Source organism: Anabrus simplex, chromosome 7 (genome assembly GCF_040414725.1).
Source record: "Anabrus simplex isolate iqAnaSimp1 chromosome 7, ASM4041472v1, whole genome shotgun sequence".
Lineage (NCBI taxonomy): Eukaryota > Metazoa > Arthropoda > Insecta > Orthoptera > Tettigoniidae > Anabrus > Anabrus simplex.
Window position 1 is genome coordinate 63,555,458 of NC_090271.1, and position 18,590 is coordinate 63,574,047.

Below are 18,590 nucleotides of genomic sequence, written 5' to 3' on the forward strand. Positions count from 1 at the left end.
AAAGAAGAGAATTAGTGAAGTGGATATTTGTGAATTATTGATGGATTCTGATGGAGAGGAATATGTAAGTGTTGATGGCAGTGAATATAACACCAGTGATGATGAGTGCAGTGACAGCATGACGGATTTATGGAGTGATGCGGAAGACGATGGCGATACTGATAGTGATGTTATAGGTGGGGACGGTGCAGGTAATGGTGTAGACAATCATGTGAAAAACGATGCCTGGGGTCCTTGTGTAGGGGCACAGAAAGATATTCCATTTACAAGCCAGGAGCATCTAAATCTTCAAATTGATACTTCTACAGCCACACCATATGAGTTTTACCGACTGTTCCTAACAGACGAATTTCTTGATTTGATGGTACTACAAACTAATATCAATGCAAATAAAACACTAGCCTCTATGCATATTAAGCGGTCTAGTCGTTTGAAGGAGTGGGTAGATACTACAAAGGAGGAAATGAAAGTTTTTATAGGTTTGAGATTGTGGATGGGTCTTGTAAGAATGCCTTCATTATCAAATTACTGGAGCCAGTTTTCTGTATATGGAAATAGTGTAGCTGGTAAGGCAATGTCAAGAAATCGTTTTCAGTTACTACTTTGATTCTGGCACTTTGGTCCTAACGATGCTTCAGCTGGAAAGTTGCACAAGATTCAACCACTGTTAGATATAATGCATATGAACTTCAAGAGTGTCAAAACTCCAGGTGAAAACCTTGTAGTTGATGAATCAATGATTCCGTGGAGGGGTCGTTTATCATTCCGGCAATTTATGCCTGGCAAGGCACACAGGTACGGTGTTAAACAATTTAAGCTGTGCGACGACACGGGCTACACCTACAAAACTAAAGTATACACTGGTAAAGGTACCTTGAATACTCAGAATACACTGAGCATGGCTACTCAAGTTGTAATGCAACTTATGGACCCGTATCTGGACAGTGGTCGCTTTCTCTGCACCGACAATTATTACTCATCAATTGAGTTAGCTGAGGTACTACTGGATCGTAAGACACATTTTATTGGCACACTTAGGAAAAATAGAGAAGGTTTACCAAAGGATGTTGTAAATGCAAAGATTAAGAAGGGAGAACTCATTGCAATGCAGAATGGAAATGGATTGACAGTGACGAAGTGGAGAGATCAGAGGAACGTGCTGATTATGTCAACCAAATGTTCTAATGAAGTAATTGCTACGGGCAAAAAGAGCAGGAAACATGAAGATGTGGTTAAACCGAAAATGGTAATAACGTACAATAAAATGAAAGGAGGAATAGATATTGCAGACACACGGGCAAAAAGAGCAGGAAACATGAAGATGTGGTTAAACCGAAAATGGTAATAACGTACAATAAAATGAAAGGAGGAATAGATATTGCAGACACACTTTCTTCGTATCACACTGCAATGAGGAAAACCATCTGATGGTACCACAAAGTTGCAGATGACATTCTTTTTGGTACTGCTGTTGTAAATGCACTGCTTCTGTACAATAAAACGCGAGTTACTGGACATTGGAAAATGTCTCTTGCGGAGTTTCGAAGGAACGTGGTCAACACTCTACTTTGTCTAACTAACGACCCTGTTAGACGTACTCCTAAGAGAGAGAACCACTACCTTGTGGAAGCCAACAAGACTGAAGGACAGAAATGTACCAGGTAAGTGTTATCAAGTTCAACATTATTGCACTTCCGAAGAATGTCAATACTAATTATAAAAAATTTTTATTTCTTCCTTTCAATATTGCAGGAAAGCTCGAGGTCGGTGTCGAAGCTGCTATCAGCAACTATGCAAGGTCATGGGCAGAAAGGCTGCTGCTTCTGGCGCAAAAAGGGTGTCAACTGTCTGCACAACCTGTCCTGACACACCTTTCCTTTGTCTGAAGTGCTTTGAATTATTTCACAACAAAGAGTGACTGAAGGTTAACTGTTGTTTAAAGTCTAACGCTTATGTTGCAATGCAAGTGTCACTGCCTGCCAATCGTGCCAAGACTCATATTTTCATTGTTTCGGGTTATCAGAAAACTGTTCACAACAATATGTAATGTAATATAAGTATTTATTTTGCATTTTACTAGGTTTTCATAAATATTGCGTTAATTTGAATTAGCAAATAAATCTCCTGTATTTGAAATTAGTATTGCAAATTTCATGTCAAAAAAATTCTGTGACACCATATGGCGTCACGCTATATTTTATCTTTCGTAAAAATTGATGTGATACCATATGGCGTCACATATGACCTTGGTATGGTGAGATAAAGTTTACTTAGTACATCATATAAATACATCCCAAGATTATATAAACAGCCTACAATGCGTACAATTGCTTTGGCACCAGTGGAATATTATTCAAAAACATGCCTGGCACCAGTGGAATAGTGTGCTAAAATCGGCTCGGCACTCAACGTGTTAATTACCCCCCTAGATCTCCTGATTTAAATCCCTGTGATTATTACCTGTGGGAGATGCTGAAGGGAAAAGTGTATGTGAACAGCCCTCATACAAGAGAAAAACTACAAGAGAACATAACACAAGTTATTTCGAACATCACACGGGCTAAGATTCGCCTTATTTCGAACATCACACGGGCTAAGATTCGCCGAGTGTCTGCAAACCTATTTACGAGGTGTCAGACGTGTTTGACAGCTGAGGGACAACATTTTGAACATCAAATGTAATACCAGGTCGGTTTCAGACTAATAGTTTCACTAGAAATGGATTTCTATAAGTGTGAATTGACCTGAGTGGTGGGGAGGAAAAGCGTGCATTATACAAGCTAACAGTGGATTGTCATTGTGCCAGCCGTGCCGTGCTCTGAGTGGTGCTGTGGAACGAGCTAAGAAAAAGACCCTGTATAACCTCCTAGTATATAGTCTAATTGTTGTTTTGTCTTTTGAATTTATTGAATTATTTACTTTAGTTTACCCCTTTGCCCCTTTACAAGATTTGCTTCGAACCAGTTTATTACAGCAGGCACTGCTGCCAACTAGTGTGGCACTCATAGTATGACCATATCCTAACAAAGTCGAGCAATGATCATTTGCCCTCAAATCCATACTAGGGACAATTAAATTTAAATACTTCTATTCATATCTAAGTTAGGCCTATGTGTTGCCATTCATCACACACACTGACAAGCCTTTATCTGGTTTTCTAATGTTAATAAATGCCTCAACATTAGAGAAATTCAATGTATTAAATTTAATATTTATTATATAGCCTATATGTACTTATCATAAGTGTATTAATACTGAATATTATTTGCTATAATTATGTTCTTGTGACCCTACATCACATAGTAGCCATTATTTGTGCTGAAAATGTCCCTAGACAATCATAGTTTGGTATTTTCTTTGCTAACAATTGATAAACTCCCAAATGCAAAAATAAAAGTACCTTCACCTTATGTCTTTTAACAGGGTTTACCCATGTCAACATTTTTATGTTTATACCTTTAAATATAATGTATATCGGTACCTTGTTTCAATAAGGCGACAATGGCTTAAATTTTTGAGAGAAAATAATTAGAGCAATCTACTGTTATATAAATCTATAATAAAATAAAGTAAACACATAAATGTACTTAAAAATTAGTATACATTTAGTTGATGTACTACAGTTTTATATTTTATTACACAATTAACTTTGAATAAATAACAACTGATAACCAAACATCATCAAATTATGTAATCTTAATTCACAATGATTCATAGCAGCTGCATCTCCAGTTATAAGATTTGATAAATCAACCAACCATTGATAGCCAATTATGATTTATACCAAATTATTCTGTTTTAATCAATATTGTCTATTACCAAATGACTAGAAAATGAAAAAATAAATATACTACTATTAATAGTAATACCTGCTGTAGTTTCAGATAAGAAATTATATCATTCAAATATTTGTGACTAGTTTTTAAAATATGATAAAGCTTATGCCCTTATGTTAACACAGACTGCACTAGATTTAAAGCTTGAGGGCCATACCTATACAAAGTTGCAAGTAAATTGGAATTATAAAATAATAGCGAGAAATGTTCCATCTCATTAAGGATCTTCATGTGTTTAGAACAAAACTGTTAACAAAGATTAGCTAAGGAGATGATCATCTCTCATTAGTGTCTCCCAATATGACCGTCAAATTTTAGATCACAGTATAGTATCTTAAAAATGAACCTGTAAATAATTTCCATTACGAGGCTTCAGAAAACTGAAGAGTGAATCTTCTTTTCAATTCACATCACTCTTTCAGATGCTGCACAAATGTTACAAAAGATAGTTATATACATAAGACATTTATATAAATAAATAGAGATGCATCAAAGAAATATTGGCATAAATATAAAAGCAATGATATGGAATGTGTATTTCAGTTGATTAGCTGACTAAGGAGCAAGGTTAATGACAAACAGTTCACTTCATATATTTTTTGTCCTATCCATCAACATTATTATGTATTGAAGGTTACTGAAATATAATTATCTATACAAAAGAACAGTGTCAATTCCTAAGTATGACTGCTTTCACAGCAGAAGAATATGCAAAGTAATCTTTGATTGGTGGTATACATTAACCGAAGTTTAGCAATTCATTTTATACTATATCTTCCTTTGCCTATAAATGGTCACAATTATTATTCTGTATGAACTGATTATGAGGCCGATCGCTGTGATTCATTAAGAGGGGCTTTTGAACATTCTCTATTCTCAAGCAAGTCTGGGATTCTTATTTGACAAATTCAAAATGACCTTTAAATTATTTACAGCAACTAGCTTTTAATCATAAACTGATCAATTTTAATTTTCTGCATGAATATGGTAAGAAAGAACAGTGACAAAAATAATTAGGTGAATGATTTTTGGTACTTCAATGTACTATCTCAATTCTCTGTATTTTACTTATTACTGAAACAGAATCTAAATAAATGCAGGTATATCATTCATCAACATCCTCAGCTAAATAATTACAGCCTGGAACTAAATATTAAGAGATAAACAGCAGCTTTCCTCATCACAAATACTTTCACAAAATGAATGACAATTCATAAAGACAGAAGAGATTAAGTGAACATTAAGTTGTTCTCCAGTATAACCAGGAAGTAACTCACAAGGAAGCAGAAGATAGTATATACTTTATCAGAAGCCTTACTCCTTTACAGAATAAATTTCTCATTGCAATAAAACAATTAAATAACTTCCCTTACACTCACAAAATATTATGTTAAAAACAGAAACAATATACTGTATATTTATTTTAGCCTTAACTTAAAAAAAAATTAAACAAACATACCTTTGCAGCAGGTAACGTGCAATAGTAATCCTAGGCTCACATTTCATTGCTATCAACAACAAATACTTGGCAGAAATCCAAGAAGAAAACAAAATTATTTATCCAACATATCAATCAAAATTTCCAGTGGAAGCATCAACAGTTTAACACTTTGTTTTATAGTTCTTCTTCTCTAGTCATCTGCAACTCCCAGGATGACAACCACATGAACATAAGCACTCTCATAAAACCAAATTATCATTTGCATGCATTCTGCTTCTATTTCAAAATAGTAGCTCAATCAACTTTACATTTGTCATCCCAAGTTTGTTTCACAATGCTAGCAAATATAAGTAAAATAAAATCAGAAAATTGGTTAGAAAATTGGTTTCACAATAATATAGTGTACAACTATACTGTATTGAAATGGACATCTTTCATGTTTACAAACAGCAGTCCGCTAATAAGAAATTCAGCTCTTGTACTCTACACTCTCCAACAAAGTAGCAGAACATTACATAATAATTCAAAATGAAAACTCAGTTCTGATATCTGATTATCTTCTTTATCCCAATGGCTAGGAAACTTAAAGAGTATCTCTTATTTATACATGCATCTGGATGGTATGTTATTTCATTCTGTGAAGACTATAATTAATGAAAATGTTTTAAAGCAGTCATCTTAGACCAAACCTTCCACCATTTAAAGACCTTCTTTAATAAATGGGAAAATCGCTTGTGTATTAATGGATATTTAGCAATGATGATTCCCTTTGATCTCAGAACTTTAAAACTTACTAAATTGCTGTAATTCCTTTACTTTGGTAAGGAACCAGGCATGGTTTCTAAAATGTGAGATGGCTCGCTTAGAAGAAAAATGAAGCAACACTTTCTATATTTCACACAGTAACACTGATGATTACTTCACACTGGCTTACTGACAGGTTACAACTTTGTTAAGCTATTCCTTTTAAAGGAGAAAACCTCAGTACTGTGTTATATTGTGAAACCAGATGTTTGTAAATCATAGCACTGAGAAATCTCTCAGAGAGGAGTACCAATGATCCAAAAGAAAACTAAAGAACATAATTCATTATACAGAGCACCATTGTCTATTTCTGCCAAGTACTAGCTGCTGCATTCTATTCAGGAGGCGGGAAGAAATACAGAAGCACCAGAGTCCCCACAAAGAAGGCGAGGCAGAGGAGCGACATTAAGCGGTCTGGTGGTGCTGGCTGCTTCGCAACAAGGCTCTCTATGGTGCGCAATACCGCACCCACCCTGAATTCCCCGACTATATCATCGCAAGTGCACAAGTCCTCCTGCAATGAAACAGACACGTGCAGGGGTGTTTCTAGTGTGTGAGATGGCTCGTTTGAAAAAGAGAAATGAAGCAACACTTTCCACACCTCCCTGTAAATTTGATTTTCAACTCACAACAGCCTTCTGAATTGGTGCAATCACATCAAATTGGTCTTTTCCAACTTGCAAATCAGATATTCTACACCACTATAGCCACAATACTATCTAAAGAAAGCCCTTCTATCTTATCAATTTCAAGTTTCCACTTACTGTTTTCTTGAAATTTGCAATCTTAGATAGTTAATTTGTCATTAAAAGAACAGTTTTTGTCACTGCTGGGACACTAAATCTGAACCTTACCACTATATGCCTGTATGTTTTAGCAATTGACCCAGTGATGCTTGTTGGGACCTGACAATGGAAACTGACCTGCAAGTTTAATAAATATTCTTTTGTTGAATTCAGTTTTGCAACATCTTTAAAAAAGTAATCTTTAAATAAAATAGTATAGTATCCAAATATTTACCACCATTTCCCAATCAAATATTTTCTAAATACCAGGTATAGTCTAAGCCCATCAAAAACACTGGTGAACCTTTGTCAACATTAGGTGTTTTGTCAATATTTCCCCACTACCACCAGCCAAACATATCAACATCAGACTACTCTTTTCCTGAATTCAACTCTGCAAGATCTAAAATGGCAAAGTGCAATAATGCATTATGATACAGGATTAAACACTACTACCCCCCTGTAATTTTCTCCAGGATCAGTCACTGGATATCCTATATTTGAGATTATCACAAGATAATCACACAAGTTTCATGATTATCAATACAGCCATTTGAATGCCAATTCTTAAAAAGATAAACATTCAATTTTATGAACTACATCTGCAAACAGAAGACCTAAATAGAACAACTTGATCACCGACCTGAAAGGAATCAACCAAGATCTTCAACACACAAACATGCACTTTGTATTGCTTCACTTTTCCAGAACACTGCGAGCCATCCCTTCAATGCAATATTAGGAAGGGAAAGCTACATCACTTGAGAACATTGCAGAATATGTACAAAATAAGAATATTTTTCCCATATTTAATCACATTACAGACATGGAAATTATCTTGTATAAATGCACAAGGAACATACTTTCCAAAACAGGTTAGTACACAGAAGAAATAAAAAACATATTAAGCCATAATGAATGATAAACAACACTGTCAGATAGTTAAAAGACAAAACTATCAGTTCCAATGCTTCTCCACTGATAAGTTCTCTGATAATTTCCATTTAGTTTTAACCAATATTAACTGCTATCACGACATGACTGACTTTTGGGCATTTGCTTGTGCAGCTCAATGGCAAGAATTCAAGCTGCATATTCCTCAAATTAAAATTCTTCAGATGTGCAGGACAGCAATGAACAAGAGAAGAATCTTCCTATTCTGTGCTCCCATTTTTTAATCAAGAGTGTGCACTTGGCTCTCAAAAAGTTCCGACGTCATCCATGCCTGCTGATTAGAATCATAACTACTGTGTAATATTTTTTTTTTAACTTGGCCTCTTTGATTTACTAGTTACCAACGGATGAAGATTTCCGAGCCATTGGCATTTCCACTTAATCACAGTAAGGTGAAGTTTACTACATTTCTTCCATTGCATTTCTTCCCTTTGAAAGCCAAGATTTTGCCAGGAAGGATATTGAAAACAGAAGGCTAATCTCATCAATGTTAACTTGAATGCATACTGTTCTACTAATTCTTTCAGCTTACCCTCTTGATAATCATGGCCACTTTCATCATTAACAGCTTGGACTCACCACAAACAATTCTGTATACCATTTTACAGTGCTTTTTGAATCTGTCTATCCATTTAATGCCAAGAAATTCTCAGTGCCAAGCCTATCAGCCATGCTTTTTCACACAACATCATGCTACTGACCAGAATGTTGGAAGTACATGTTATCTGGAGCCAGTTCTTTGTTGTTTCCTCCATCTCTCCATATTTGCTTAATGTTGCTTACTTTCATTTCTTACAGTTTGGTCCACTCCCATTATTGCATTTATTTCTTACAATCATATTCAGCGTCAAAACTGCTAACCTTAACTCCTTCACGCGGAAGTCGACTTTTGTCGACTTACTTCCCCATAATCAATAAATTAATTTAAAATACCACCTAATCGATACTTTATTTCTTGCCTTTTGGCAAAATTATTGAAACCATTTGAAATACATAAATACATTAAAACCTTCATCTATATTCCCTTGGGAACCTAAAACTATTGCTTAAGGTGCTGGAAAAAGAAGGTGGTCTTAAAACTGACTGACCAAAATGTTTAATTAGGAAATAAGATTTTTAATGTCATTGTAGATGCAAATTGTAATTTAAGTATCTTTCTCACACACCACCTCACCCAACCCCCCACCCCCTCATTTTCCAGCACCTTAAGCAATAGTTTTAGGTTCTCAAGGGAATATAGATTAAGATTTTAATGTATTTTAATGTTCATGTTTGTGGGTTACTGTAGTCACGTCCTAGTTCGTGAACCATGGGCAACGGCTGAGTGGCCTAGTAAGTGGTCCTGAGAGTCGGGATACCAGTTGCTATGGAATGGGAGTGGGCATTTCGGACATATTCTGAGTCGTGGCCCTCCTTGTGCTCAGGCGGCTAGGACTACACAATTCACCGGTGGTCCATAACCCGTTAGAGGAGAGATCCTCACTTGGACTATGTGCAAGTAGGGCAGCATCCTGCTTCATGAATTTACCGAGCTCAGAACATTTTAAGCAAGTCTCGGACCTATGGGAGTAACGGGTCCCACTCCCATTTGACAGGAGAGGGACTCCTTGGAAACAACTTGGCGAACGAAATGGAATTCGATGGGGAGCTATCAATATTAATGGGGCTTATGGAAGAAAGAAGGTAGAACTTGCTGAGTCAGCAAAGAGGATGCATCTGGATGTGCTAGGAGTAAGTGATATTCGGGTAAGGGGAGATAAGGAGGAAGAGATAGGAGATTATAAAGTGTACTTGACGGGTGTTAGAAAGGGAAGGGCAGAGTCTGGGGTAGGGCTCTTTATCAGGAATACCATTGCACGCAACATAGTTTCTGTTAGGCACGTAAGTGAGCGAATGATGTGGGTAGATTTGTCAGTGGGAGGAATTAGGACAAGAATTGTGTCCGTGTATTCACCATGTGAGGGTGCAGATGAGGATGAAGTTGACAAGTTTTATGAAGCATTGAGTGACATCGTGGTCAGGGTCAACAGCAAGGATAGAATAGTGCTAATGGGCAATTTCAATGTGAGAGTTGGGAATAGAACTGAAGGATACGAAAGGGTGATTGGTAAATGTGGGGAAGATATGGAAGCTAATGGGAATGGGAAGCGTTTGCTGGACTTCTGTGCTAGTATGGGTTTAGCTGTTACGAATACATTCTTCAAGCATAAGGCTATTCACCGCTACACATGGGAGGCTAGGGGTACCAGATCCATAATAGACTATATCTTAACAGACTTTGAATTCAGGAAATCTTTTAGGAATGTACGAGTTTTTCGGGAATTTTTCGATGATACAGACCATTATCTGATCTGTAGTGAACTAAGTATCTCTAGGCCTAGGGTAGAGAAAGTGAAATCTGTCTGCAAACGAATAAGGGTAGAAAATCTCCAGGACGAGGAAATTAGACAGAAGTACATGGATATGATTAGCGAGAAGTTTCGAACAGTAGACAGTAAGCAGGTTCAGGATATAGAAAGTGAATGGGTGGCATACAGGGATGCTGTAGTAGAAACAGCAAGGGAATGCCTAGGAACAACTGTGTGTAAAGATGGGAAAAAGCGAACATCTTGGTGGAATGATGAAGTGAGAGCAGCCTGTAAACGTAAAAAGAAGGCTTATCAGAAATGGCTCCAAACAAGGGCCGAGGCAGACAGGGATTTGTACGTAGATGAAAGAAACAGAGCGAAACAAATAGTTGTTGAATCCAAAAAGAAGTCATGGGAAGATTTTGGTAATAACCTGGAAAGGCTAGGTCAAGCAGCAGGGAAACCTTTCTGGACAGTAATAAAGAATCTTAGGAAGGGAGGGAAAAAAGAAATGAACAGTGTTTTGAGTAATTCAGGTGAACTCATAATAGATCCCAGGGAATCACTGGAGAGGTGGAGGGAATATTTTGAACATCTTCTCAATGTAAAAGGAAATCATCATGGTGGTGTTGCAAACAGTCAAGCTCATGGGGAGGAGGAAAATGATGTTGATGAAATTATGCTTAAGGAAGTGGAAAGGATGGTAAATAAACTCCATTGTCATAAGGCAGCAGGAAGAGATGAAATTAGACCTGAAATGGTGAAGTATAGTGGGAAGGCAGGGATGAAATGGCTTCATAGAGTAGTAAAATTAGCGTGGAGTGTTGGTAAGGTACCTTCAGATTGGACAAAAGCAGTAATTGCACCTATCTATAAGCAAGGGAACAGGAAGGATTGCAACAACTATCGAGGTATCTCATTGATTAGTATACCAGGCAAAGTATTCACTGGCATCCTGGAAGGGAGGGTGCGATCAATCGTTGAGAGGAAGTTGGATGAAAACCAGTGTGGTTTCAGACCACAGAGAGGCTGTCAGGATCAGATTTTCAGTATGCGCCAGGTAATTGAAAAATGCTACGAGAGGAATAGGCAGTTGTGTTTATGTTTCGTAGATCTAGAGAAAGCATATGACAGGGTACCGAGGGAAAAGATGTTCGCTATACTGGGGGACTATGGAATTAAAGGTAGATTATTAAAATCAATCAAAGGCATTTATGTTGACAATTGGGCTTCAGTGAGAATTGATGGTAGAATGAGTTCTTGGTTCAGGGTACTTACAGGAGTTAGACAAGGCTGTAATCTTTCACCTTTGCTGTTTGTAGTTTACATGGATCATATGCTGAAAGGTATAAAATGGCAGGGAGGGATTCAGTTAGGTGGAAATGTAGTAAGCAGCCTGGCCTATGCTGACGACTTGGTCTTAATGGCAGACTGTGCCGAAAGCCTGCAGTCTAACATCTTGGAACTTGAAAATAGGTGCAATGAGTATGGTATGAAAATTAGCCTCTCGAAGACTAAATTGATGTCAGTAGGTAAGAAATCCAACAGAATTGAATGTCAGATTGGTGATACAAAGCTAGAACAGTTGGATAATTTCAAGTATTTAGGTTGTGTGTTTTCCCAGGATGGTAATATAGCAAGTGAGATTGAATCAAGGTGTAGTAAAGCTAATGCAGTGAGCTCTCAGTTGCGATCAGCAGTATTCTGTAAGAAGGAAGTCAGCTCCCAGACGAAACTATCTTTACATCGGTCTGTTTTCAGACCAAATTTGCTTTATGGGAGCGAAAGCTGGGTGGACTCAGGATATCTTATTCATAAGTTAGAAGTAACAGACATGAAAGTAGCAAGAATGATTGCTGGTACAAACCGGTGGGAACAATGGCAGGAGGGAACTCGGAATGAGGAGATAAAGGCTAATTTAGGAATGAACTCGATGGATGAAGCTGTACGCATAAACCGGCTTCGGTGGTGGGGTCATGTGAGGCGAATGGAGGAGGATAGGTTACCTAGGAGAATAATGGACTCTGTTATGGAGGGTAAGAGAAGTAGAGGGAGACCAAGACGACGATGGTTAGACTCTGTTTCTAACAATTTAAAGCTAAGAGGTATAGAACTAAATGAGGCCACAACACTAGTTGCAAATCGAGGATTGTGGCGACGTTTAGTAAATTCTCAGAGGCTTGCAGACTGAACGCTGAAAGGCATAACAGTCTATAATGATAATGTATGTATGTATGTATGTATTTCAAATGGTTTTATGTAAGCTAATCAGAGACAGCTGAAGATGACCCATAAGTGATCGAAACATGTCCTGTATGTGTTAAGGTTTTTATAATGCTGCCAAAAGGCAAGAAATAAAGTATCGATTAGGTGGTATTTTAAATTAATTTATTGATTGAACTCATCGATACGGCCATGAAGTGCACAGCTTGCAATTACTTCCCTATAGCATTCACTGTGGTAATTGACTTTTGTCGACATAGTAATTTCCCGCTATAGTTTCCACGTGCTTTTTTAATAAAGGCGCATTTAATAATACAAACACCTTTAGTCATGTATTGACTCTGTTCTAAGCATTGTCTGAAAACATAGCCGCCAATACTGGGCCTACTGTATGTTTATTTGTTATCTTTCATCCGCCCGCCAACATTCCTGTCAGCTGTCTAGCCGGTAGGATATTGAAGAGATCTTCAGTCTTTTAATGGCTGATTCTGATTCAAACTGTTCAATAAATTTGGACCATGGAACTAGTGTACCTGATGATGAAGAAAGTGGCAACAAGGAAGATCATCATTTTGTATCGAACTGACAGGATATTAGTGCTGACATAAGAATTTTAAAACTGAAATTATGTGACAGGGCTAATTTTGATATAACACTGAAAAGTGGGAACATGCATGATTTGTTTTCTGAAAATCCACTAGAAGGGAAGTGTTAAAGGGGGTAAATTTTTAAATATTTTAAAATATAAACAGACGTGAAAATTTGTATTTTTAATCTCTTTTAAAAATAAAAGTAATACGTATTTGTTTGTTTTCAGAAAAAGAACCACTTCAGTGGGGGGGAGGTGTAAAAAGGACTGAAAAATGGGTTGAATTCTTTTTACGTGGATACTTATATCTCAAAAACTGAAGAGTTACAGACATGAAAATTGGTATTTGGAATCTCCTTTAAAAATAAAGAAACCCATATTCTTTTGTTTATGGAAAATCTACTGAAGGGGTGGTGAACAGGAGTGACAAAGGGGTTGAATTTTTAAAATGAATATATCTTAAAGAAGTAACATGTTACAGAGTTGAAAACTGGTATTTGGAATGTCCTGTAAAAGTAAAGGAATACACATAATATGTTTTCTGAAAATCCACTTAAGGGGAAGTGTTAAAGGGGGTAAATTTTTAAAATGAGCATATAAAACAGTATATATAAAAAACATAACATGTTACAGATGTGAAAATTGGTATTTTTAATCTCTCTTAAAAAGGGGGGGGGGATGTAAAAAGGACTGAAAAAAGGGTGTCATTATTTTTATGTGAGTACTTATATCTCAAAAACTGAAGATGTTATAGACATAAAAATTGGTACTTAGAATCCCCTTTAAAAATAAACATGTATTTTGTTTTGTTTTTGGAAAATCCACATAAGGGGGTGAGGTGGGTGAAGAGAAGTGAACTTAGTTGGATTCTATACTTATACATCAAATACTGAAGGTGTTACAGACGTAAAAATTGATATTTGGAATCTCATTTAAAAATAAGAAAACATGTAGTTTTTGTTTTTGGAAAAATCCTCTTAAGGGGGTGAAAAAAGTGAGAAAAGGGTTTGTTGAGAATATTTCTATATATCATATGACTCTGGCTGAGCCACCATCAAGTAGTGCTACCTACACACTATGGTTCCTTTTTCCATGCTGACACGTCACAATTGTAATCTCCATGTCTATATTTTCACTGCATCCATCTGTGATTTACGTATGTAATAAACAGTGCCATTCAAAATAAAACCGTGCTGACCTTATTACTTTCCGAAACATCATGCCTTTTCAACAGGTTATGGGCCCAGGATGCGCGTTTGGAAAGTGATTAAATGTGTAGTGATAAAATACAAAGAAGAATAGACACGTGAAAACATTGTGTCGCGCACGGTTGGCGAGGTTGAGTTAAACATTTAGCCAAGTGTCTTCTGCGAAGAAATAGTGTGTGAAGATGAACACTTCAAGTACAGTGCACATCGAGACGTTGTCAAAGAACAACTATCACTGTTTTAAAGTTTGCCGCTGGTCAAACAGTGTCTTGTAGAATGTGTGGTCATCGTTCAGGTTGTTGAGCTTTTCTTTCTTAAGAGGAACCCCTTCCTCCACTGGTACTGGCACAATAGCAGAAAAGGGTTTCCCATGCTTTAATATGCTTTTTGCTTCCACCACGATCGCTGTTTTACTTCATCTCTCATCACACAGTTCCCTGATTTTGTTTGTGTAAGTATGATCCTCTTATAGGGTTCTGGGACATAACAAGCTTTGCTGCATAACACATGCGGGACATAACGATTTCTGCAGCAGTTCCGTTCTTTGTCACCTTTAAACGTATGGATTAAATGGCCTTTGCTCATGTATTACATTACAGGATTGTGTATGTTGATGAGCTGCATACAATGACGGTGATAACTCATTTTGAAAAAAAAAAAATATGGACATAACGGGTTTTGCAAAATGGACGACTCATTTGTTAATTAGTCTGTTGATAGTGCAAGTGGAAATTTGCTCAGTGTAGCTGCATCTCGTGCTGAATGAATGAATGAATGAATTTTAAAAAACACATTCTTTTGTTTTTGGAAAATCCAATTAAGGGTGGGAAAATGAATTGAAAAATGAGTTTAATGTTTTGTATGAGAATACTTACATCACAAAAACAAAGGATGTTACGGACGTTAAAATTGGTATTTGGAATCTCCTTCAAAAATAAACACGCATTTTTGTTTGGGGGGGGGGGATCAACTTAAGGGGGATGTAAAAGGAGTTGAATTCTTTTTATGAGGATACAAATAAGAAGTGGACTTAAAACAATACACTCCTAAGGGATTTTGACTGGGAGATGAGGAATAATGACAAAAATGTACGTTTATATGAAACCTTTTGAATTATGAAGTAAAAATGTCAAACGATATCCTAGGTGTTAAATAACAGAAGGTTTGAAACAAATTTAACCCCTCAGAGAGTTAAATGGGGGTTAAGATCCGAAAGAAAATATATATTAATTCCTTCCTCGGAAACTGTTTAACATACAAAGACAAAATTCCAAATAGCGGTATATATTTTAAATCCTAGTTGTGAAATAGGAAATATTTTTAAACGCAGCTAAAGTGACAAATGAGGTTAGCTCCATAAACTACATTGTTCATCCCTCCAAAACTGTTTGGCGTACAAAGTTGTAATTTTACAAGAAGGGTCTTCTTTTATGTCCTAGGTGTAAAATACAGTACTGTATACTTCAAAACATTTCTCTCCTAAGAAGTTTAGATGGCAGTTGACTCTCAAAAACACAATATCCATTCTTCTGAAACCGTTTCAGGCATGAACATAACTTTTTTTATGAAGGTTTGTCTTCTATATGCTAGATGTTAATAAATATTTCGAAAACATTCACCCCTTAAAAATGTATTCATTCCTCCATTACTGTTCGACGTACAAAATCAAAATTTCACAGGTTGGTGGCTTTTACATCCTAGATGTTAAATCAGATATGGTTTAAAACATTCAAATTCTTCCGTACAGGGTTCAAGTGAGTGGTAGATTATTAACAAAAGTAATCATCCCACAAAACCGTTTGACGTACGAACTGAGGACATATTTCACAGGCTCAGCTGACAGTGGACTCTCCAAAAATGTAACACTTCGAATAATAACTTTCATTTTAAAGCCCTAGAGAAGCACGAGTATCCTGCTAGTATGATCAATTTGAAGTGTGAAATTAAGGTAGAAATAATATCTACATAATCAGTCTGGATAAATCAAATATCTGGATTAATGGGATCCAGACAGATGGGATGATGATGATAATAATAATAATAATAATAATAATAATAATAATAATAATAATAATAATAATAATAATAATAATAATAATAATAATAATAATAATAATACGATCTCTGCTACAGAGTTGCAGACCACCTGAAGTGGTGCCATCTAGGCAGCCTGCCTACCAATCCTGACATTCTGAGTGTGCTGCTATCTCGCAACAAAAGTGGAATTCGACTGGATGGTTCCTTTGGCTAATTCAATTTTGTTGAGCACCACTGAGTGCATCACCGGAAATCTTTAATATACCAACGATAACACAGAGTGCAAATATTTTTTTACTGTCCTTCAAGGTGTAACTAGAACATCAGTAGATATTTATAAGAATAAAACTACAAAAAAAAAGAATCTAAGAGCCAGATTCAGGCTGAAGAAAACTTTTCATTATTCAGAATAATTCACCACCATAGAGATTTTTGTAACATTGAACAAAACAAAATCTGAAAAGGCAGTAGATTACTTTCTTTGGAATCTTAACATCCCAAAGAAATGTCCTCACTTGGTGGTAGAAGAGTGTATCAGTAACAAAACCTGGAAAAAGTGTCCATAATGTTGAAGATTATGGACCAATTGCCCTCTTAAGTATATGTTACAAACTACTTGAAAGAATGATCTACAGCAGAACTTCAGGTACAATCTTTCAACCCATACCAATAAAAGAAGGATTCACACCAGTGTGAAACTATTGTGATCATGTGATGGCATTATCCAGCAATTTTGAAAAGTAGTTTTGTAGGATTTTTTTAAAACCTAACATCAGCGCATAACATAATCTGGCAGCAAAGTATAATTCAGAAATTTATAAAAACGATCCCTGTAAGACCCTAATATAATATTTCCCCCACAATTGCATTTGTTGTTGGTGGGTACTCCTGAAAATCCAACTACTCTTATGACATATGTAAGTATTAGGGGTTGCTATGAAACGTAAATGACAAGTTGGGACAAACTGTTCCATGGGAAATTATGTATTCACCAATTTGTTTATAGAGTAAAATTAGGGAGTTTAGAGCTGGAGATTGGTGGCTTGTTTCTGTTATAACTACTGAGTTACACACAGATTGTTTCTTACACCACAAAACTATTGAAAATCCTAAAAATATGGTGAGAAAATGAAGATAACCCTATTTAATTGTCAGAGGATGTCCATTACAGCCCTGCACTAGGTTAGGCCAAGCCATATTCCCGGGAAACAGATGCAATATCAGTGTTCAATGGCACTAGAGAGAACCAGCCGGAGCCGTTCCGATATGGCTGGGTATTAGCACTGCAGACTACATTACAACAACAGGAACAATTCAGTATTTTAAAATTCTTTTGGTTTTGATTTATCCTTTATTAAGTTTGATTTTGAGCGATGCTTAAATTTATTGATTATGCATTCAATAAAAGTGTTGTTATAACCATTGAACTTAGCTATAGCACAAATGGTATTCAATTCCCTACTCAAATTGTTTTTGACTTTCACTTTTGATAAAACCATATATAACGTCACCAATATATTTAAGAAGCATAATGTTAACAGCTCTTTCAGAACTAACAATAGAAATTCAGACGTTCTACACAATTCCAGCATGATTAATAGCTCTAACCCTTTCTCAAAATCAGGTGTATACAGATTTCGATGCAATGACTGTAGCAGCTCATATATTGGGCAAACTGGCCGTAGCATAAAAATTAGGTACACGGAACATACAAACGCAAATAGGTATAATAGATTTTCCGCGGTAGGCCAGCATATTCATGACGCTAAGCACAAATTTTATGGAATAGACCAGGATATTGAGATCCTTTGACACGCTTAGCAAGGGCCCTCTTTTAGATACTACCGAAAGCTGCTACATTCACTTAGATAAATTTTTTAATTCAAACTTTAATTTAAATAACATCTCTGAGAAACCGAAAATCTTGTTTGATGTTCTCATTGCAGTGTTTAATTTGTTCAAAATTCCAGAAAATAGCCCAGTCTTTCAGATAGGACGAAACTCTTTGACACGATATTCTCTCCTACCTCCAAAACCCGCTGATCCCGCCTCGTTTATCGCCCCTCCCCCTCCTCCTACCTAACACTCCTCCCTCTCCCCTTCCATTCCCAGCCAGTCCACACGTCTCCCTTGTGCTTGTCGGTTCCTCTTAAACTCATCTTCGCAGTACATACAACCAGTCAACCAAAAGGTGAGTCTCTTCATAAAACTTTACTTTCTTGCCCCATTTCCACTATCCAAGTTAACTCGTTTTTATCTTTCATACTACAGGCCTGCATTGGATTGAGAATATTTTAACTTCTTCAACATACAGTTCTGGTCAAAAGATCCACTCGCTCCAAAGAAATACGACATAACATCGTAC

At 36.5% G+C, this 18,590-nt stretch overlaps 1 protein-coding gene across 3 annotated transcripts in view; it reads right to left on the bottom strand.

Annotated features, from left to right (window-relative positions):
- The window catches only part of Lrch (Leucine-rich-repeats and calponin homology domain protein), a 466,257-nt gene that overhangs the window by 37,682 nt on the left and 409,985 nt on the right, over window positions 1–18,590 (bottom strand). For 2 of the 3 annotated variants that reach the window (XM_067151112.2, XM_067151114.2), the window contains exon 13: window positions 6,416–6,595. The exons of the other annotated variant lie outside the window; for it this stretch is intronic. In XM_067151112.2, coding sequence (XP_067007213.2) covers window positions 6,416–6,595 — 180 coding nt within the window. Of the gene's footprint in view, window positions 1–6,415; window positions 6,596–18,590 lie in introns of those variants that run through there. 3 annotated transcript variants of the gene reach the window in all.